This window comes from Schistocerca gregaria, chromosome 4, assembly GCF_023897955.1.
Source record: "Schistocerca gregaria isolate iqSchGreg1 chromosome 4, iqSchGreg1.2, whole genome shotgun sequence".
NCBI lineage: Eukaryota > Metazoa > Arthropoda > Insecta > Orthoptera > Acrididae > Schistocerca > Schistocerca gregaria.
The window spans coordinates 381,237,210-381,261,739 of record NC_064923.1 but is presented as its reverse complement, the minus strand read 5'-3'; the positions used below and the strand labels follow the sequence as shown (position 1 = coordinate 381,261,739).

The window sequence follows — 24,530 nt, the reverse complement described above, 5'->3', positions numbered from 1 at the left end:
TCCAGTCACTGACTGTGCATTAAGATCCTCTGTATACTGAACGTGTCACCATATGGTTTGCCTACACGGCTACATTCATCAATGGCTCATCCTTTTTAAAAGAGGTTGGCGCTCAAGGACCAAAGACATCCAGTGTGGTTGGATAATGTTAGTGCGATATGCTTCGGCAGCATGTCATACCTGCCTTACAGGAGAGAGGCGCATTTAACTCAACAGTTTTTTTGCAAGATAGGGCCCACAGCACACCACTCCTGAAGTTCACCTGCTTCTTCAAAACACGCCTATAAAATGCAGTGTCTGGCCTTGTGTTTAATGTTCACGATGTTTTATGTTCTGAACGATGAGTCGCACAATGATATGATTTTGTACGTACATTCAGCTGTCTGCAAAGTGTATTTGTGAGGTACTCTTGCTGCGTGGACAGCAGAACTAGAAAACGATCAACATTTTTCCTTTCATTTTTCACGGGTTGTCAGCGATAAAAAAAAATATGTAAAGATTTACGTTATGTGTAAAGTTTTCTGTAAGTCGCTAAGTGTTCTCGTTGTCAAATATAGTATGAATAAAATCTGCGAATTCACGCGTTGCTGGCTACGCTTCTCTTTAGCTCCATCCCTCTGATACGTAGGTAGTTCTTACATCAGCAGCGATGGGCGTCTGACAGTAAGGTGACGTTATATATGTATCAAGTTTGGCTGAAGTCTGTCGAGTGGGGCGGCCGGGGCGGCCAAGCTGTTCTAGGCGCCACAATATGGAACCGCGCGACCGCTACGGTCGCAGGTTCGAATCCTGCCTCGGGCATGGACGTGTGTGATATCCTTAGGTTAGTTAGGTTTGTAGTGACCTATTTCTGACAATGGATCCCTACAAGTGTAAAGTGCATCATAAACATTCCGTGAAGTGTTAATTTACGTGCAGTGATATAGTTATTCTTTGACTTAGCTTTTGTTAGTTATTCCGTGCTGTTGATGTCTACATAACTCATTCATGTGTGTAGTGTTAAGTTATTGCTAAATATATGTGGGAATAAAGGAATTGTTTTCTCCAACACCCATAGGTTTAAGTAGTTCTAAACCTAGGGGACTGATGACCTGAGATGTTAAGTTTCATAGTGCTTATAGCCTTTTGAACCATTCGAAAGTCGAGGCACGCTATATTTGGGGGAGGGGAGGTGGCGATTTTTTTTTCTCTTTTGCATATCATAGCGGGTCTTCCACGGTACCTTCATTTCCTACCGCTACATAGATTTAACTACTTTATCTTTCTTTTCTTGAAGTCAAATTGCGTTGCTTTACTTACCACTGCAAAACCGGTTTGGTGTTATGTGTCTGCAACGACAACTGCCGCAGAGCTCTCCTACCAGTCCTAAGAACGATTTCAAGACGAGATACGGCGATTAGCACAGCAAAGCGAGCCAGAGAAACGAGAGTCTCTGCGGAGCGTATTGTCGTGGAGAACAGCTTACTCGCAACGCAGCACGCAGGGAAAGAAAATTGCTTTTGCTCCTCCTCACGAACGAGACTATTACTGCGGCCAAGAGGATGAAGAAGGAGCGCGCCGCCTGACGTCCAGTAAACTAAGAATATGCGTCCGCGGAACGAGGGGTGGGAAGGGAAGGGAAGGGCAGCGCGTAACTCACGGCCGGGGAGCCGTGTTTGTTCATGGCTCGCCGGCGTTCGGAAGCATAACCACAACTCGCGGCCGGCGCTCGGACGCCGCCGCCGCTGTTAAAACAAGTGGCTCCAGTTTGCATAAATTCGGCAGCGCAGCCGGGGTCTTGGGAGCGGTGGGCGGCGTGCGCGCCCACACACATCACCGGGGACAAACCCGGCCTCTTGTTACAGCTATAAAAGGGACCCGGGACGGGCAGAAGGGTGAGGAGGAGAGGGTGCCGTGTGCTTCCAGGCCGCCCGTAGCTGGGGAGTGGAGCGAGCCCCAAATTGCGGCCGGCGATAACTTGTCTCATCTGGGATCTGTCACAGGAACTAGTAGGTCGTCGACGGATACTGATACGGTGGTATTTGACGGTTTCAGAAATAATGAATGCAGCTACACTGGGAAAACGTTTAATCATTTTGTAGGCCTTCTGATTCGCCACAGTAAATCAAACACATAAACAAAAAGACTGACTCTGATGCAGTACAAAATATATGTTGACAAAGCTCTGATTAATGTAAAAAAAGTGCCGTGCCAGTTGTTTGGAAAAGTCAATGTCCTGTACATTGCACTTGTCTGATAATGCAGATGTAGAAGACGATAATTTTGTGTGTTTTAGTGGAAGAGCTCAAGCCTTTCAGTTGATCACCACTTCTGCGAATTGCATGTAGCTAATCTACCGCAGTTAGCCAACTTCTAAAACGGGACCTACGATTTAACGTGGAATCCGGACCAAATGTAATTCCTGGCGACTTCTCACATCGTTAAGACGTCATTGCCTTTTATCTAGCCATGACTACAAGCTTCCGTCGCGTGGTCGAGATTGAACCTCATAATTTGATGGTTTACAGGCGTGCGCTTAACCACCAGACAACAATGCCTGACCTGTAGACCATGTAGAACATGTGAATAAAAAGCCATGAATAGCCTTTTTGCAACTAATTAAACAAGTTACGTTTGACAATATTCACAACCTTTAGTGAGGTCGGGAATACCTTTAAGTACAGGAAACCTGGCTCCAGTTCCAAGACAATCGCCATGTGCATCAAGTGTGGAACGAATGCACGCATTATAAAAATTAAATGTTTTTGAATCAGAATTGTTTACATTGTCAGTCAGGGGATAAGCGATCTGTTGAAAATTTTATTTATATTAGGGATTGGAAAACCATGAAATCAAGATCGCACATGAAAACTTGTTTATTTCGCTGTGTTAGTTTTTCTTAACAGTCTAGCCATCTTCAGACTCTAAAACATTCTTCATTAGTGTTGGTGCTTTTACGGCTTCACACATCGTTTGACTATTCCTTAAAATACACCATTCGTGTCCGTCATAGTTAAAAACAATTATTCACTGTACTTGGCCAGTGTAGTTAAACGATCGTCGTAAAACAACGGCGTTACGCCCTTAAAATACAAGTAACTGACGCAATCTGTATTTACGTCATTAGTGTGTCATTTACTATGTTTTAATGTCATGACGCCTTTGTTTTATGATCATCGTTCGATTACACTGGCCACGAACGGTGAAATGCTGCTTTTAATGAAGTCATGTATGGATGTTGTCATGTTAAGAAAGGTTTTATCGAAATATGAAGGCGTAACGGCGCCAACAGTAATCAATCTTGAGATGGCTAGATTGTTAGCCGAAGCTAGTAATCCATTCAAATAAAGAAAATTTCATGTGTGACATTGACTTCGTTGGTTTTCAATCAGAGACATAAACAAAAAATATTCTTTTGAAGCCAACCGTCAAAATTAAAGGTGGTGGTGGTTAGTGTTTAACGTCCCGTCGACAACGTGGTCATTACAGACGGAGCGCAACCTCGGGTTAGGGAAGGATTGGGAAGGAAATCGGCCGTGCCCTTTCAAAGGAACCATCCCGGCATTTGCCTGAAACGATTTAGGGAAATCACGGAAAACCTAAATCAGGATGGCCGGAGACAGGATTGAACCGTCGTCCTCCCGAATGCGAGTCCAGTGTGCTAACCACTGCGCCACCTCGCTCGGTCAAAATTAAAGATTTGTTTACTGCTAGTAGAATTATTAGGTGTCAAACATTCTTATTGGTTTGAACTTAAGAAATTATTTCTGAGCATCAAAACACTCCTTAGCGGCAAGCGCGTACATTGACCGTCACATTCGTTAATGTCACAAGTTTTTTTGTGTGGCGCGGGCCTATGTGGACGCTTCAGTATGGAATCACGCTGCTCCTACTGTCGCACGTTCGAATCCTGCTTTCGGCTTGGATGTGTGTGATGTCCTTAGATTATTTAGGTTTAAGTAGTTATACGGCTAGGGGACTGATGACCTCAGATGTTATGGCCCATAGTTCTTTGTGCCATTTGAACCATTTTTTATTTCTGTGGCCATCCACCGCAGCAAGAATATAAATAGTTGTTTTGTAAATAAAACTGCCTTTCCATGCTGCTATGTAATTTACTTATCCCATTCCTTGTTTCGCCTTATCGTGTTCTAATTCTTCATCGGTGGGATATATAACGATACAGTTTTGTTAGTTTTAGATTATTAAACAGTTCACGTCGTGATGTTTTTGTAAAAAAGTAATAACTTACGATTTTCTAATATGCGTTTTCTCACATTGGTCTGGAGGTCGCACTAATACTTTTATTTTTGCCCTATAAGCACAACTTTGCGTTCTGACCTTTTTCTCACTGTTCACTATGTTCCTCATTCTTTTTTGTGGTCTACTGTGGTTCTTTTGCCACTCGATATGACTATTTCACTGGGCGCTGCTTTTCACAACGTAAATATTGCAACTCCATTACGTGTTTCCTCCTCTTTGGAATGTTTACTTACTTGTTGCCAACCTAAGGAAGTACGAAGTTCATGTTCGAGACTAACTTCTATTACTGATGTTTATACCGTGTCAGTGTGTGTGTGTGTGTGTGTTTGTGTGTGTGCGTGAGAGAGAGAGAGAGAGAGAGAGAGAGAGAGAGAGAGAGAGAGAGAGAGAGAGAGAGACAGTCCTTTTTTTGCGAGGTTGGTGGTTTGAGTTGTATGGTGTTGTACTAGCTGTTAGCGAGTGATTGCAAACCTTGGTGACAGCTGATTTGACTTTTCGTTTCATTATTCTGTGGAAAATTTCATGGTTAAGGCAGTGTTAAGATGTTTGGTGGTATTATTATCATACTGAGAGCGTTATTCTATTATTTTATCAATTAATGTAAATAATGAATTGTTTGACACGTAAATTGGTCATTCAATAGGTTTTTTCTTTCTGCTTTAGTTTTCTGTATGTGGTAATTTTCTTGCAAGGTTCGCTGGAGAGCTTCTGCAAAGTTTGGGAGGTAGGAGACGAGGTACTGGCAGAAGTAAAGCTGTGAGGACAGGGCGTGAGTCGTGCTTGGGTAGCTCAGTTGGTAGAGCACTTGCCCGTGAAAGGCAAAGGTCCCGAGTTCGAGTCTCGGTCCGGCACACAGTTTTAATCTGCCAGGAAGTTTCATATCAGCGGACACTCCTCTGCAGAGTGAAAATCTCATTCTGGATCATGAACAGAAGATAGTTTTCAGTCTTCAACATATACTTCGTATTTCGTTATGTTGGCAACAAGTAGGTAAACATGCCAAAGAGGAGGAAACACGTAATGTAGTCGTAATATTTACTTTGTGAATAGCAGTGCCCGGCGACATAGTCATATCGAGTGGCAAAAGAACCACAGTACGCCACAAAAGGAATGAGATACATGGTGAACAGTGAGAAGAAGGTCACACCGCAAAGTTGTGCTTATATGGCAGTAATAAAAGTGGTAGTGCGACCTACCGACCAGATGTGACAAAACGGGACTTGAACTGTTTAATAATCTAAAACTAACAAAACTATATCGTTATACATCCCACTGATGATGACTTAGAACAAGATAAGGCGAAACACGTATGGCATAAATAAATTAAATATAAGCAGGAAAAGGCAGTTTATTTACAAATCAAGTATCTGAAATGTTATTTTCTGCTAGAGTTTCAGATGAAGACGGTACTGTGCCTTCTCCTCCTTTTTAATAAAAAATTAACATTTAGGAAATCTCTTTGAATATAATGTACATTCGTTCCCAATTCTTAGATAGTTATTTGTACATATAAATATGTACTCCGGAAGCCTGATACCATGTGTAAGACCTCTGTACACCGCTATCGCATTCCCTATTTCATAATCCAATCACGACTACTTTGCTGACGAATCAGTTCAGATATCTCTGATCTTACGTTCACGGTACTTTTTCGAGAGACGACGCCTATTCAAAAAGTTACAGAACATTCGTAATTTCATGCTAATCGTCTGTTGGAGCGAAAGTCTGTTGATATCCCTGCACACCCCTGTGGTTAATGTGTAACTGTCGGGATTTCTTTTGTTGTTCATCTGTTAGTTATGTTTCAGTGGTGCATTGAGTAGAGCATTGTGTTGCACAGATGACAGAGTTAGAGGAGCAACGCGTCTGCGTTAAATTTTGTTTGAAACTCAATAAAACCTTTACAGACACACACCAAATAGTGCAGGAAGCCTATGGTGATGAGTGTTTGAACGGTAATCGGTGCCACGGTTGGTTCACATGGTTTAAAAACTACCAGCGGAAGTTAAAGACGACCCTCGATCAGTACGGCCTTAGACACGTACCGACGACCCGCATGTCAGGAACGTCAACTAAATTGTGCATGCCAGTTGAAGATTGACTGTCCGATGTATTGCAGAAGAAGGTAACATTTCAGTGGGATCATGTCATGCAATCTTGACACAGCGTCTTGGAATGCATCGTGTTGGCGCCAAGTTCGTCCCACGACTCATGAGTCAAGAACAGAAAGACCTTCGCGTCGCTGTCTGCGAAGAGCTTTTGGATTCTGCGAATGAGAACGAGATGTTCCTTAAGAGAATCATGAATTTATGAGACGTAAGTCTACGGTTATGATGTTCAGAGCAAGGTTCAGTCTTCACAATTGGTCGGGAAAGACCAAAAAAGCTCGTCAGGTTAGGTCAAATGTGAAATTCACTCTGGTAGTTCTCTTCGACTCTTTGACGTTGATGGATTAGTTCATCATGAATTCGTGCCGTAGGGACAAACTGTTAATCGATGGTACTATTGGGACGTGTTGCGAAGCCTGCGAGAAAATGCGAGAAGGAAACGGCATCAAACGTGGCGAGACAATTCATGGCTCTTGCATCACGATGACGTACTGTCCTAACGGTGTTGGAGCGTTGTATCAATTGTGAAGCAGAGAATTTCGAAGGAGGCAATGCGCAAAAGTAAAAGGTAAACGTAGAAAAAATTTGTGAACAAAGTTTCCGAATTTTTTCAACAGATCTCGTATACCGGTTGATTTCAGGGAACATATGTTCTCGGTATGACAACAGCGCACTACATTGTGATGCAGAACGCATCTCTTGCAGCTTCTGACATTTGAGTTGGCTGAGAATCTCCGTAGCGTTTTTGCTCACCCCACAGTCTCCAGTACAACGACCAATTAACTCCATTGTATCATTCATTCTTACAGAGACCTTAGAAATAAGTGTGTTTCAAAAAATAAGCGATGTAATAGCGCCGAAATTCTGTTTGGAGAAATACGAGTGTTAAAATATTCATAAATTTAACAAACACCAAACGAGGCAACAGAACAAATAATGATTAAATATACCGATACTCAATTTATGTGTGATATTAACTTACGATGGCTATTAAAAGTTTTATCTTTTAAAGATGAGAAACATCAATAACTACCATCACAGTATATTTCTCTGGATTGAAGTGTTTAAATATATATTTATTTTATTTTCACGCGTCTGTGTTTTCTGTAAAGTCATTTTTTGTCGAGTTTAGGTCCGTGCCCGATAATTATCCACCATGGATCCCAGCAAGGAAGCATTTAACGTACAGGTAACTGCGTGACTCACAATGCATGCGGCAAACATTCTCCGGGAACACGGAAGAGTAATGTGGGCAGGTAACTCCCTTCATTTGTTACGTGAACAATGTTTTCTCTCTAAATGTTATCAGACGTGATGTCCTTCGACCGTAGGGCAAACCAGTAGGTGTAGTCCAGTATGAATAACATGCTCTCTTAGACTTTCGGAAGAACAGCGCTCCGCCACTTGCTGTACTGCAGACTGTTTTCGTAGGGACTGAATTCCTGTGGCAGAAGAGTGCCCTCATTATTCTCCCTGACCAGCCCTGTTTCTCTTTCGCTTTCACATCTGTTTTGCGTCAGTCCCGAGTTTAGAGTTAGCATTCGCTCCGTGGACAGACTTAGCCGTGTCCTTTATGTGCTGCAGACAGCTGGGATGCTGCGCATTGCACAAGGGACAGGAGGCAGTGACTCGCGTCTAAATGGGTCAGGTTTTCCTATCCCTCGTTAACGGAATACTCATTCTCATTTTCAGTCATTAACTCACTTCTGCATTTCCCAGACTAACATCTGTAACGCGGATAGTGTTGCGTGCATTGATATAAGGTAAAGGAATGATGTGGTAGAAATGTCCAAAATATTGACTTCTTATCAGAATTGGTATCGAATAGAATGCAGCCAAATTTACTTGTCAATGAGTTTTGTAAAATATGGCGTTTCAGTCTTTGATCGCTATTCTTTATTTTCAATCAGTTACCGGTTTCGGGCTATCTGCCCATCTTCAGATCAAATGTTGTAGTTACAGAGTAACTTGTCCGTATAGAACACACGGTTCACTGTCATAAGTAAAGTAAATTACTTTACCTTGCGTAAGTGTAATCCCATCAGATAATCACAGTAAATAGTTCTGCCTTAGCGACACTGTAGCTACCTCTAACACCAGTCAGCTGTCGACACATACGAGTCACAAGGAACAGAGTGTCTTTTTCCAAAGCTACTAGCTGGCGTGCTATCTACCAAAGCGCCAATATGCCCAGAAACTCTTGACCAAAGCTTCTGCCAAACATCACAGAGATAATCAAAGACCAGATCACGAGATGAAGAAAGTATATAATTGGAAGAACTGGAATGACTGCACAATATATAAGTTTGACAACCTGAATACGTGTTACTGAGTGAACACATAACACGGTATTGTACTGAATGGCAAAATTCATTTTGTAGAGGGGGTGAATGTCCTGTCAATTTCTTATTGGATTGTCCTGGGTGTCCAACAAAATGTGGAATCGATTGCCAGCGTGAGTAATGTGGATGGGAGGGCAGCAATTGACAATTTGTCTACGCATGTGCTGCGTGCTTCCGGAACCCTATACTCTCATTCTAAATGGACAGTATCCGGCACCAGTCCAATATTGTTGGTGACAGCATTACGAAATCTGCTAGTAAATATGCTTCAAATGACTGAAATAATGCTCTCTTATAGCAAATTTTGAGGGAGTGGTAGGGTTCAGTGGATATGTGTGCGTTAGACGTGCATTGGTGTCTGGCCGTCTTCACAAATTTCTACGACGATCAGGGAGGGTCACATTGAACTCCAACTAGTCAGTAACGAGAACCCGACGCACTGTTCTTGTTTTCATTCCAGGTGCCCCCTTGCGGAACATATTGATCTTATGGATGCAGTGACGTACCGTCTGGGTCACCAGAGTCGCGCCTGGGGCTTCAAAAGAGACAATGTGCATTTGTTTTGTAGTCACCTCAGAGTAGCTATGAACCATAAGTTGCAATTACGTACAGTTTCATCATCTCATAGTGTTTACCTTGTAATAGGGAAGCAAACGGTCAATGTTTTATCGATACTGATAGATTCTTCGGGATTGTTAAAAGTCCGTTTGCTATACACTGTGTGTTGCAACTAAAAATAGCTGACTGTCAGACCGGTATTCGACTATATGGTATACCATATGTTAACACTACGTAGAGTGAATAGGGAGTCACTGCTAGAGAATAATATTTTCCCTCGTGTTTTACGACCCTGTTCGCACATACCGATAAAACGAATTTGAGACCGCTCTATCTAAATTCCACTCTAAAAATAATTTCGTTTGTAGCTGGAAATAGACCAACGCTTCCTGGGTGTCGCATGAAAGACATGAGCAGCATTTGTTTGGTATTACTCCACCTAACGTTGCAATTATGAAATTTTAAGTATCATACCAAAACACCAGAGAAAATCTCTGCAGCAAATATAACTTTGATTGAGGACTACGACAATATGGCAGGTTTCTCCCTCATTTTGGCAACATATGAAGATAATGACGTATACTGAGACTTAAAGTACTCTTATCATTGGATTCGCATCTCTGGTCGCCCGTCGCTACGCACTCGGTGTGAGGTGGTCTCTTGTTGTTGGAAAGCGAGTTTGGCCGCGTTGCGAAGCAATGGATGAATCTTACGAGGAAAACTCCGCGAAACATGGGACAGTTAACTCTCTTTGGCGAAATATATAATCCATGACTTACAAAATTTACCGTGCATGTGGAACTGTGTTATTGTTTCATTAGTCCAAAATAATACGACGATTGCGTGGCCTCAGAATTACCGATGTCTCGTTCAATCTGGCCTGATGGGATCCCAGGTACTCGAGCAGTACTCAACACTGGGCCCGGTAGCGTTCTATGCCCAGTCTCCTTTATGGATAATTGTTGTTGTTGTGGTCTTCAGTCCTGAAACTGGTTTGATGCAGCTCTCCATGCTACTCTATCCTGTGAAAGCTTCTTCATCTCCCAGTACCTACTGCAACCTACATCCTTCTGAATCTGTTTAGTGTAGTCATCTCTTGGTCTCCCTCTACGATTTTTACCCTCCACGTTGCCCTCCAATATTAAACTGATGATCCCTTGATGCCTCAGAACATGTCCTACCAACCGATCCCTTCTTCTGGTCAAGTTGTGCCACAAACTTCTCTTATCCCCAATCCGATTCAATACTTCTTCATTAGTTATGTGATCTACCCATCTAATCTTCAGCATTCTTCTGTAGCACCACATTTCGAAAGCTTCTATTCTCTTCTTGTCCAAACTATTTATCGTCCATGATTCACTTCCATACATGGCTACACTCCATACAAATACTTTCAGAAATGACTTCCTGACACTTAAATATATACTCGATGTTAACAAACTTCTCTTCTTCAGAAACGCTTTCCTTGCCATTGCCAGTCTCCATTTTATATCCTCTCTACTTCGACCATCATCAGTTATTTTGCTCCCCAAATAGCAAAACTCGTTTACTACTTTAAGTGTCTCACTTCCTAATCTAATTCCCTCGGTACCACCCGACTTTATTCGACTACATTCCATTATCCTCGTTTTGCTTTTGTTGATGTTCATCTTATATCCTCCTTTCAAGACACTATCCATTCCGTTCAACTGCTCTTCCAAGTCCTTTGCTGTCTCTGACAGAATTACGATGTCATCGGCAAACCTCAAAGTTTTTATTTCTTGTCCATGGACTTTAATACCTACTCCGAAATTTTCTTTTGTTTCCTTCACTGCTTGCTCAATATACAGATTGAATAACATCGGGGATAGACTACAGCCCTGTCTCAGTCCCTTCCCTACCACTGCTTCCCTTTCATGTCCCTCGACTCTTATAACTGTCATTTGGTTTCTGTACAAACTGTAAATAGCCTTTTGCTCCCTGTATATTACCCCTGCCACCTTCAGAATTTGAAAGAGAGTATTCCAGTCAACATTGCCAAAAGCTTTCTCTCTAAGTCTACAAATGCTAGAAACGTAGGTTTGCCCTTCCTTAATCTAGCTTCTAAGGTAAGTCGGCTTCTACTAGTTTTTCCATTCGTCTGTAAAGAACTCGCGTTAGTATTTTGCAGCGGTGACTTATTGAACTGATAGTTCAGTAATTTTCACATCTGTCAACGCCTGCTTTCTTTGGGATTGGAATTATTATATTCTTCTTGAAGTCTGAGGGTATTTCGCCTGTTTTATACATCTTGCTCACCAGATGGTAGAGTTTTGTCAGGACTGGCTCTCCCAAGGCCGTCAGTAGTTCCAATGGAATGTTGTCTACTCCAGGGCCTTGTTTCGACTCAGGTCTTTAAGTGCTCTGTCAAACTCTTCACGCAGTATCGTATCTCCCATTTCATCTTCATCTACATCCTCTTCCATTTCCATAATATTGTCCTCAAGTACATCGCCCTTGTATAGACCCTCTATATACTCCTTCCACCTTTCTGCTTTCCCTTCTTTTGTTAGAACTGGGTTTCCATCTGAGCTCTTAATATTCATACAAGTGGTCCTCTTTTCTCCAAAGGTCTCTTTAATTTTCCTGTAGGCAGTATCTATCTTACCCCTAGTGAGATAAGCCTCTACATCCTTACATTTGTCCTCTAGCCATCCCTGCTTAGCCATTTTGCACTTCCTGTCGATGTCATTTTTGAGACGTTTATATTCCTTTTTGCCTGCTTCATTTACTGCATTTTTATATTTTCTCCTTTCATCAATTAAATTCAATATTTCTTCTGTTACCCAAGGATTTCTACTAGCCGACGTCTTTTTACCTACTTGATCCTCTGCTGCCTTCACTACTTCATGCCTCAGAGCTACCCATTCTTCTTCTATTGTGTTTCTTTCCCCCATTCCTGTCAAATGCTCCCTTATGCTCTTCTTGAAACTCCGTACAACCTCTGGTTCTTTTAGTTTATCCAGGTCCTGTCTCTTTAAATTCCCACCTTTTTGCAGTTTCTTCAGTTTTAATCTACAGGTCATAACCAACAGATTGTGATCAGAGTCCACATCTGCCATTGGAAATGTCTTACAATTTAAAACCTGTTTCCTAAACCTCTGTCGTACCATTATATAATCTATCTGAAACCTGTCAGTATCTCCAGGCTTCTTCCATGTATACAGCCTTCTTTTATGATTCTTGAACCAAGTGTAACCTATGATTAAGTTGTGCTCAGTGCAAAATTCTACCAGGCGGCTTCCTCTTTCATTTCTTTGCCCCATTCCGTATTCACCTACTACGTTTCCTTCTCTCCCTTTTCCTACTACCGAATTCCAGTCACCCGTGACTTAATAGCGACGTGTAATGTCAAATAGATCAGTTTTCCCTCTCTCAGCGCGTTTTCGTCATTCATAAATTACCGATAATCAACAGAGAATCAAAGAAAAAAAAACAGCTAGACGTAAAGATAAAAATACTCGTAACTAACAAATGAATAATCGAACGGCACACTTCGAGTAAACATTTCACATATTTATCGTAAGTATAGTTCTTTTCATAATATAACGCGTTTCAGTCAATCACTTCACTAACATCTAACGAAATGAAGTAACTTCCATTCCTTTCCAGCTTAATTTATATACTATTATGTTAAGACAATATCTCCACTGGCACTGGCCCCGTATTGTTACTTGCGATGCTAATTTTATTGCCAGTACCGATGGAACAAGGCGAGGATTGTATACGTTAGTATATTCACTATTACGGTAGAGTTCAGAAGTCATAGAAAACATAGATTTTTCTTTGAGAACTAAGGGTTCCACATCGTGCATTATATTGAGATACCAGCCCACTGTAATCAACCGATTCCACCCACCACAGAATGCAAGAAACACGTTGAAGATCCTATCACTGTTACACTGCATCGTGAATGAAACAATAAAAACATTATCATATATACTGTGAAATTTGAAAGCCGTATATTATTTATCTTTACCTAAGAGTATTTATTGCTCCATATTTTGCGGTTTTTTGCCCACCACACCCACCCACTGCTTCGCACTACGACCAAACTACCTTACTAAGGGGATAACTACTTTAACTGTTTTCTTAATGAGATATAAGTCTGTATGCATCTCATGTTACTCATGCCTTCTCCCATGCCCCATATTCTGATCTTGCTAGCACCGAGTTAGTAAGCTAGTTGATTATATCTGTTGTCATTCATGTATTACACCAACAACCAACATTTCAGGCTGTCAGAGATTACAGCCTTATACGATGTGTTTCAGACATTTTCAACAGTTTTTTACAGTTGGAACTTCCTAAAAGCTGTCTCGATTGCTCTTTGAATTTGTTTCCGCGTGACGGCTGGACAGAACGTCGGTCCTAAGTGCCACCAAACCCCGCGACACATCACAGTGCCAGTGCTGTGTTGTACTCGGCGACCGTCTTCCTGGAATCAACGTACACAGCGGCGGCTGTGTCCCTCCAGCAGAGCGTTTCACTTGTAAAAATATGCAGATCGGTGTTGCCAAGCCAGGTTACGCTTGCGTATCCGCGTTACAGTGTTTGTGCTGATTAAACAAGCTTTCCGACGGCGAGCAAACGTGTAACGGAATGTCGGCGCTTCCTCTTCGTCGTTCTCAGCAGGGGGAAGAGAGCACATGCTTGTAGGATGAACAGCTGTCAACAAAAGGGGAAGCCGGATAACTTTGTCCAGCTATTTGATTTCCTTAAAACTTTGCGATAAAGGCAAAACAAATCATCGACATCCGAATGTTAAAATTGTGCCTTCAATAAAAAATACGCACCTAGGTGAATTTTTTATGGAGAATGATAAAGTGTTCCCATTTTTTTAGCTGATAATGTCATTTATTGTGCTGGGTTCCTGACTGAGCATTACAGACGGGCCAAGAGGACAAACGGAAGAATTCTGTAGGAGGGCGGGAGTACCGTCAATACCCTGAGGCCAGCAGAAACTATGTGTGTGTGTGTGTGTGTGTGTGTGTGTGTGTGTGTGTGTGTGTGTGTATGTGTGTGTGTGTGTGTGCGTGTGCGTATGTGCGCTGTCGCGCACCTAAATACAAAGCAGTTGAGTCTAGAGTAATTGTAAACTTGTTTGCAGATGTGCGTAAAAAAACACTGTACACAACATATCAAAGATAACCACAGATTACGTTAATCTCGACCTAGAAGAGTATACGTGAATTACATATATCTTTTTTTTAATCTTTCGCATTATTTATAACATACGTGTGGATAAACATACACCTAATTATCTAAACATCTCATCCTCTTCATGATTACTTTTGCAGATTTTTCCTCATTCTTAGGAACAGTGCATTTGCTATTGAAGCGTATGAGAATGAAGAACGTACACCGAACTGTAACTGCAACGGAAACTGTGGTCGTATAAATGCGCTTATTCTTCTTACTAGGAGTTATTTTTCCACCACATGGAGAAAACATACGAATCATAGCCTGATACAGACAGTTTAGCCTAGCTGTATGGTTTTGTTTTTGAATTAATTCCATTATTCCTCCATTAAACGTGTTGTAAACAGTGTTGGAATGATGACATAAGACGCATTAATTGAAACTACCGATCATATTTCTATGTGGACCGTCCGAAGGGAAAGACAATACTGTTAGCCGATCAGTGAGACGTGAATGCATATCGTGAAATATCAGTGCACTCCCCATAACCCGGTTACAGAAGATTTACGAACAGGCTATTAGCGGCTTCAGTAATCATGGGGTTCGGAACCGCTGGCCGCTGTGGCGAGCGGTTCTAGGTGCTTCAGTCCGGAACCACGCTGCTGCTACGGTCGCAAGTTCGAATCCGGCCTCGGGCATGAAAGTGTATGATGTCCTTAGGTTACTTGCGTTTAAATAGTCTAGGGGACCGATGATCTCAGATGTTAAGTTCCATAGTGCTTGGAGCCATTTTTTTTTTGTTTCGGAACCATGTTCAAGCGCTCCTGGTATTTGGTAGGGAAACCAGGAAAATTTAAATTCCGACTGAATGCATCCCCTACATAATTCGAGCCCATTGTGCTAACTCTCCTGGTAACATTAACTACTTTATTTAAACTGAAACATAAAAAGAATTTTGGTTCACCAATTCTAAACAAAATTTCCTTGAAGCAGTAAAGAAAAGTGAAGTTTCCCTTACTGGATGTGGACTCGCACAGAAATATTGACAGGGTCCGTGTGAAGTGGACAGTTAACTAAATACAAAATATTTCTTGCTTTCGTGGCCACTGGTTGCCCTTTCCCTCGGGATCTTCTGACGACGTTTAGTGATTTTTTCCAACGTTTCGCCAGCACGAGAGGATGAAGGTACGTTGAAACAACAATAGTCTAACGTCGGCCGTAGGTCCCGAGATAAATGGTAAATAGCCAATAAGTCAATTAATTTAATCCTTGGGTCCTGTTATAAGTATTATTACATTAAATAACCATTAAAACAAAGAAGAAAGTATACTGCTGTTGCAGATGTAGATTCCGTACGCTGGTTTCATTCACTTCTGCAGTCAAGACTTCCCAAAAAAATGGTCCAAATGGCTCTGAGCACTATGGGACTTAACAGCTATAGTCATCAGTCCCCTAGAACTTATAACTACTTAAACCTAACTAACCTAAGGACATCACACAACACCCAGCCATCACGAGGCAGAGAAAATCCCTTACCCCGCCGGGAATCGAACCCGGGAACCCGGGCGCGGGAAGCGAGAACGATACCGCACGACCACGAGATGCGGGCTCAAGTCTTCCTTGTGCAAGCTATTTCATCTCAGTATTATTGTTACATTCATCCGATCCTGTATGTTACTTTTCAATTTCTACCCTTCCTCGCCCCCCCTCCGCCGTCAAATTATTTACCTCCATCACTAAACTGACTAATCCTAGATCGTAATAATATTTTATTGGTGACCGGTTTCGACTGTATGTAAAAGTCGTCTTCAGAAAATGAGCACCATCATGGTGCTGCTGGCGGCTCCTCGGATGCTCAAGCGCCAACTCGATTTAGAAGTTTACTATCTTTTTGCCGCCCGCAGCAGCCTCGTGGTGCTTATGTTCTGAAGAAGACCTTTACATGCAGTCGAAACCGGTCATCAATAAAACATTAGTACAATCTAGGATGATGTTTTTATCCAGCTATATCGCCAGGTCGCTGCTGCTCCTCTGGCTTATGTTGTTCATATTCATGGCGCAGAATGTAGCTTGTCAACCCATAACTTCTCTTCGTCACGTTGTGTGACATATATTTTTCCCTTCCAGTTAGAATCAGTGTATTTTCGTTAGTGATCCAATGTAGCCATCTAATCTTCAACAACTTTCGGCAGTATGACGCATCAAAAGATGTGGTAACTTCATTATAAAGTCAGTAGGTTAAGTAGATTCGGTTTATTGCTAATTGTATGTATTTCAATGTGACTGACAAAGCGAAATTTTACTAGAAGATCTCCGTAAAATTCAAATCTCTGTTTTGTAAACGGGTGTGAAAAATTCTGATAAATATTCTACATTTTTGAACTGAAGTCCCATGATTTCGCCCAAAGTAAATTCGGCATTAGCATACATGTGGAGGGTATGCACAGAAGTACAGGAAACACACACGCACACATACACACACACACACACACACACACACACACACACACACACACACACACACACACACACACACACACACACAGTGGTTACTGTCGAAAATCTAAGGCTTCATATTGAGACATGCTTCGAAACCTTAAATCGACTCTTGAACATTTTTCTCATTTTCTCATTTCCATAATGAGGTATCACTCTGCTGCGGTTTATACGATTTTAGGAAATTAAAACAGTGCGCCGGACCTGAATCTGGAACCTTTCCGTATGGAGGCAAAGAGAGGTACTGGCGGAAGCTAAGGTGTGAGGATGTGTCGTGACTGGATAGCTCAGTCGATCAGAACACTGCCTGCAGAAGGCAAAAGGTTCATGTCCCGGCGTGGCAAATTTTGGAAATTTGTGGAAAAGGTCTTATGGGACCAAACTACTTTGGTCATCGGTCCCCAAGCCTACACATTACTTAGTCTAACTTAACCTAACTTATGTTATGGACAACACACACACCCTTGCCCGGCGGAGGACGGACCGTGACAAGGCGCTCTAGGCTCACTATGAGTTCTTGGCACATTGCTTTAATCTTTCACAAAGTTTCACTACACCATTTACCGCCGATGCGTTGAAACGTTGAACGTCTTAATGTATTTTCATAGCCTTTATAGACTACAAAAGTTTCACAAAGCTGAGTGATTCTTGTCCACCCTTCACTAGACGCTGTAGTGAACTTCATTTTCTTGTAACTGGAGCCGCAGTCACACAGGGCGCATTCGATCAACTGTAATCGATGAAAGTGCTCCCGGAAATCGCCTCGATTATAGCGGAAGCCAAAAATTTACATGAGTTAATTCCTGTCAAACACGACTGAGTGATGTCAATGTCTCAGTGATATATTCGTAACTACTTCCACAACTGATATCCCTTATATTGACACAGAACACGCAGTTATCTGTTATAATTTGGAGTGGCGTATTTTAGTGCACTTATCACTTCACCATCGATCCGTAACTTGGTGTCCTGTTACTCCATAGTGTCCTCTCATGCCCTCCATACAAATGTATGAGAGCAGTAATGAGACTGAATAAAACGTTCTCGGTTTTCCAGCCGCGTCAATTCGAATAAAATCCTGGAGCTTTCGATGGCCGTATCCGTCGTCAGGAGTTCACTGGTTGTCCGTGAGCTGCAGACGACGATGGCGGAGATGGCGACCGAAAGCTCGAGGATTTTATTCGAATTGACGTGGCTGGGAAAGCGAGAACGTTTTATTCATGTGTGCCTTCGCGAAAGACTCGGACGACACAGTAATGAGACTGCCAAGACTATGAGCGATCTGGCATTGATGTGTTCTTCTACTACCAGTTGCTCAGTTCGAGTTGCAGCTCCATACAGCCATCATGTGACTTTTAAAGCGCCATCAGTGAAGTTGCGTTTTTGTTATGTGTCGCGAAAATGGAACAGCGTAAATTAGGGCAACGTTATGCCACCAAGTCTTGTACTGACCTCGGGCAATCCGCGAGTGTGATCTTTGAAACGTTGAAACAGGCCTATGAAAGTATTCATTATCAAGGGCACTAGTTTTTCGCTGGTACAAATCAGTTTTGGAAGGCCGAGAACATGAAGTTAGAAAGGTTTCCTTGAAAGGCTCAGAGAATGGGTGAGTGTAGAGAGACCGGACACTGTAAACAATTGGTGCTGCATAGTGACAACGCCCCATGTCACGCTGCCCCTCCCACCACTTCCTACAGCGCCATCAGTGAAGTTGCGCATTTTTGACGTCAGAATGCATCCCTTTTGTTCCACAGGCTCCCTATTCACCATATCTGTGACTTTTTTCTTCTCCCAAAACTGAATAATGTCTTAAAAGGGCGTCATTTTTGACAGTGGATAACACTTAACAAGAATGTGACTGACATGTTAAAGGCTCTAGGAGTTGAAGCCTTCAGCACTGCTACCAAGATAGGGAACTATGCCTCTGCAGGTGTACAGCTGACACAGGGAACTACTGTGAGCTGGACAACACAGTTTTTGATAAAATAAAAACATTGGTAGATAAAAAATCTGCCTCGTTACTTGTCTCACACACCTCGTAATAAAATAACTTCGCCAGCTCGTACTGTATGGCGGAGCTAACAGTGATGAATTGGTCTTGCAGCCTCGACGCCCGTGGGTCCAGCCTGGAGGAGGCGGTGCACTCGGCCACCACGGACGACCTGGGAGCGCGAGCCAACTTCCAGGCGCTGTCCAGGCTGCCCGGTCGGCGAGCTGTGCTGCGCGTGCAGAACGTCAGTGTGGCGGACGAGGGCGTTTTTCGCTGCCGCATCGACTTCCGGAACTCGCCCACCGTCAACTTCCGGATCAACCTCACCATCGTCGGTATGTTGCACTTGCTTCCTTTACAATTCTCTGTGCGTGTGTTCCCATTGTCAGTATGAGACTCTGCTGCGTTTTCCCTTCGCAAAAACTGTTACAAAGAAAAAAAAAGAGAAGTAGTTCGTTCCCTGACGCTAACCTCGCAGACTGTTAGTATAACTTTAGTAACTATCCAACCTACCCACCTAAACTGCACTGTTTTTCTGTAGCACGACATATAAAAGAAGTGGTAACTTGACCCTCAGGTTAACAGATTATGCCACTTCCGTTTACTACACGTTATATGTATTTCAGTATGAAAGTTTTTAACATGAATATTCAGAATAGGTTATCAGGTATGTCCGTGGCTCGAACACTCTGTAAGCAGTAAGTGTGGTGTCAGGTCAGAGGGGTGTTCTGAACACAATTTCGACACAAAGCTGCTCAATAGGCTGTGGATTGTAAAGGGTAGGCTAGCAATAGAACAGTTCATCACCATTGACTAGACACTCATTTATTGAACACATAAGTCAGGATTAACCAAAAGGAACAATCAGTACAAATTACAAAATTATATTCTTTTCCTTTAAGTCACTCAAACATTTAAACAGTCAAATAGCAATCACTTAACTGGAAGCCCTTTAAGAAAGCAAGACTAAAAAATTTGTATCATGAGTTAAAATCATATTTAAATAGGCTCTAACCGAGGACATATTTTAAAACGAAATACTTCCTTTAAGGAACCAGATATCAAAATTAATTACATAATCCTCAACAACCATATTACATCCAAGACATTTAAGATTAAACAGTAATATATAACATCAGAGAGCTGCAGTCCCAAGTTTTAAGCAGCATGTTTCAGATGGACTTCACTGCAACACTACAATACAAGTCCCTCAGAGGATCTCCCCACACAGGAAGTTATTACCGCAATTGACAAAATATCAACATCGTTTCATGTACAGACTTAAAATAAACTAAGTTTGGTACAGTAACTTCCCTTTCAACATAACATACATCACAAGTTTAGTCCTGGGACGGCACCGACACCCCGCAATTTAGCACGTGAAAAGCTACAGAGATGCACTCGTATCCTTACATAATCCAAAAACAGAGAGCCGGCTCTCCAATAGCGAAACATTTAACCACGCGCAGCGTGCAGGTTTCCGGGATGCTGAGCTCGCCCTTAACCTCAATACCAGTTCAAATACTAGTCAGCCTACAATCTTGAACCACCATACACATTCCTTTAGTTACTGCATAGAAAGCCAATGTGATAGGCAAACAGACCAGCATATGATAAAAGAATGAAGGCTTTCACGACCGGGTGACATGGCTGTTGATATACTTTCCGGGATGTGAGATCGTGGTCCAAGAACTCACAAGATCTCACATCCCGGAAAGTATATCAACAGCCATATGATAAAAGCTTAAGCAATTTCCTTACTAGACAACACTTATGAATAGTAGCCGTAATTTTCTTTTAAACTTGAGCACACCCACAGTCAAAAGACAAACAACGCCGATCATAAGGACTGTAGCACATAAGCAAGTAGCAGTGGTAACTTCTGCTTAGATTGGCTACAAATCAGCGCGTGATTTAACACACCAGAGAACAGTCTTTACAACATAACCATCAATACAATAGCAAATTACTCAGACGTGTACTCCCTCACGATTTCGATTCGCAAAGCCATAGAGAAAACGTGGAGAACGTATCACGTAGACCAACATAATGGTGCTCCCTCAGTTACCCAAAATAACTGACTCCCTTAGTTGCACAGCAAAGAACCGGACCTAATGAAACCACCACAGTTTTCGACTCTAAATTGTCATAATACAAGTGAGACTCAATCACAAATGTAATTTAACATCACCAGGTCCCGTATAGTCAATACAAGAGCCTGATTTTCACCCGTTTATAACGGCAGGCAGCAACATCGTACGGAAAGGAGCGTAGACACAAGCTCTTACCAATTCTCTTCTCCGAAAGCAGCCAATGCAAAAATCGTTACTCCTTCACACAAATTACAGGACGCCCGCTTCCCGCTGCTAGCTGCAGCGCCTTCCGTTCAGAGCCAACTTGTATATCTCCATGCGATAGGTCCGGTCCCACACGCGCTGCGTCAACCCGACAACCGTCTTCTACCACGTCCCGGAGCACCCCCCCCGCCCCCCCCCCCACGACCTCGCCACGGCTCAGTAAGGACAAGCTGAACAGCAATGTACGGCTCATTGCCGCTGATGCTGTAGCGTTTTGGAAGCTGTCGTTGTTGAGAGACTGTGGGACAATACAGGGTGATATAGACACAATTTCTAGTAGGTACGATGAATGGCTGCTTATGCAGAAAAAAGGATGTTAATGCGGATGAGTAAGAAAAACAATCATATAACGTTCGAACACAACATTAGTAGTACGCAGCTTAACACAGTCACATCGATTGTGACGGCTCAACGTTGCAAGGCGATGTGAAGTGGAACGACTGCGTCCGGTTGGTATTGGGGAAGGCGAGCGGTGGACTTTTGTTTATTGGGAGAATTTTGGGAAAGTGTACCTCATCTGCAAAGGAGACTGCTTACAGAAAACTAGTGCAACCCATTTTTGGGTACTGCCCGAGTATTTGGGGTTCCCTCGATGGCCGATTAAAGGTTGACCTCGAAGCCTTTCAGAAGCGGGCTGCTAGATTTGTTACTGGGGGGTCGATCAACATGCAAATATTACGAAGATGAACTTCCTGAACTCAAGTGGGAAAGGCTGGAGGGAAGAGGACTTTCTGTTCACGGAACACTACTGACAAAATTTTGGGTACCGGCATTCTACTGCCGCCAACGTACATTTCGCGTAAGGAGCAAGAAGATAAAATAAGAGAAATCAGTGCTCGTGCGGAGCCAAACAGACGGACGTTTTTCCCTTCCTCTACTTGCCAGTGTAACAGGAAAAGAAGTCCCTTGTAGAGGTACAAGGTATCCTCTTGCAACAGGATTAAGACTTCCTTAGGACATAGAACTCAACACGTAGCTCTTAACGGAACAAAATCAATCGACAGGTGTAAAGGTAACCTATGGAGCATCCCAAGGAAGTTACTGTTTACAGTATACATAAATAATGTAGTATAAAGCGTCGGATGGTTTTTAAGGCTGTTCTCAGATGATGCGGTCGTCCATAACAAATTGACGACGCTGGAAGATAGAAAATATTTACAGAATGATCTCCAGAGGATTCACGAATGGTGCAGGCTCTGTAGTTGACCATGAACGTAACATATTGCTCATACATAGGACAAGAAATCGACTACTGTACAGCTACACTAGTGATGGCAACCCTCTGCAAACAGTATCTACCGTAATATATCTGGGAATAACAATCCAGAGCAACCTTAAGTGGAATAACCTCATAAAACGAATAGTGGGAAACGCAGATGCCAGACTCAGATTCATAGGAAGAATATTAAGAAATGTAACTCACTCACGAAGGAAGAGGCTTATAAGCCGCTTGTTCAACCGATTCTTGAGTATTGTTCATGTAACAGCCATGTAGGACTGATAGAAGAGAGAGAGAAGATTCAACGAACAGCGTCGCGTTTCGTCACGAGATAATTTAGCCGGCCTGAGAGCGTCACGAAGATGCTGAACAAACTCCATTGGCAGACGTTACAAGAGAGGCGTTGATGTACTATTGAAAGTAGTAGAGAGCACTTTCCGGGAAGAGTTTATGAAACGTCCCCTTTGAACAATTATACATGACTGTGCTTAAACTGACACACAATATTTTTAGCGCAACGCAATCTGACTTTCAAAAATCCCTACGAAAGAATGGCCATGACTAACATTAACCTATACGTTTCACAAATCACTTACCTCACAAAAATCTTCGTTACTCAAGCTACTGCAATACAGCGAGCACCACTACTGCCAGCTAAATAAAATATTCAAACTACTGAAGGCACTAACTACTGACAGGAATAGTTAGCAAATGAAAGATTTTAATACAGAACAGACTATGTATTTACCTTAATAGTCATTATATATATATATATATATATATATATATATATATATATAAGTTCATGCCATCAGTTTTTACAAATTTCAAAACTCTGCCATCTCTCTACCCACGTCCACCACTGCTGGCGGCTCGCCTCCAACTGCGCAACGCTACGCGCTGTTAGCATCCAGCTGCCGCTGCCCAACACTACAATGGCAGACAACAATGCAAACCAGCCACAGACCGCACACGGCACAGCCATTGATTTTCATACAGAGCGATACGTGGCGGAGGCGTTACCAATAAAAAAACCTAAACAGCCTACTTACATAGCCCCCATGCTCCCCACAAAAAAATTTATAAATTGTTTTGGGCAGTGGCCAATACAGTTTGAAATTTTTTTTCATAATTACAATGACAAAGAAATGAAATACACACACTTATCAATACAATGTTGGTCAAAAGCTAAAATTTTGTCACAGTCTATAAAGACAGTCCTGATCATTCATCAAAGTAAAATTGCAGTGTTTTTCTCAAAGTCTGAGTAGTAAAATAAAATGCACACGGAAGTAGTGGATTTCCATGCAGTCTTTAAGAAGTAGTGTTGTCCTTCCAATGGAAAGACAGTGCTGAGACTCTTGACATGCAGACAGGTAATGGGCCACAACAGAGAAAACCCACAGCAGAGTCAGTCGAAGTTTTGAAGAATATTGGTAGGTAGATCAACACAGAGTAGACCCTTGTAGTCCTGGTAGAGATTACGGTATTGATGGGCCACCAGAGGTGCAGACCCTCTGCAGTCCTTGTAGAAATAATGGTATTGGTGAGTCATCAAAGGTGTAGATCCACTGTAGTCCTTGTAGAGACGGCCAGCAGCCATCTGTTGCAACTGTGCAGGTGCACAATCACCATTGAAGAGTCTTGCAGAGAAAACAGCAAGTCCATAAACCACCACTTCTGCACTCACAAAGTTTTTTTTGAAATATCCTTAGAACCAGCAATGCTGCTATCCAGTCCCTTGCTGAATTATTAACACACGTGCAACAACTATCAGTCCCTACTTCTCACATATTATCCATATACTATGAGCAACAGAAACGTGTGCAGTGGAATGTAATTTACAAGTTACTTAATTTGATGTACTGGTGTCAATTACAATTTTATAAAATGAAAATACAATAACAAAGGTACAAAATACATCTTTAAATAGCATAACAATACAGAGAACATTTGCAGTAGTACAGGCTTTACAAAAGAATCGAAATAACAAATTCATCCGTGTTGCAAAAATTATGACATAAGTACATACATAAAAGATCAGAATAAATATTGAAA

General features: G+C 42.2%; 1 protein-coding gene and 1 non-coding gene across 2 annotated transcripts in view; both read left to right on the top strand.

Moving 5' to 3' along the window:
- Positions 1 to 24,530, top strand: part of LOC126267542 (hemicentin-2) — a 1,749,994-nt gene that overhangs the window by 620,287 nt on the left and 1,105,177 nt on the right. The window contains exon 3 of the mRNA XM_049972846.1: positions 19,011 to 19,231. Coding sequence (XP_049828803.1) covers positions 19,011 to 19,231 — 221 coding nt within the window. The remainder of the gene's footprint in view (positions 1 to 19,010; positions 19,232 to 24,530) is intronic.
- Positions 5,020 to 5,094, top strand: Trnas-uga (transfer RNA serine (anticodon UGA)). The gene has a single exon. It is a non-coding gene; the product is annotated as a tRNA-Ser (tRNA).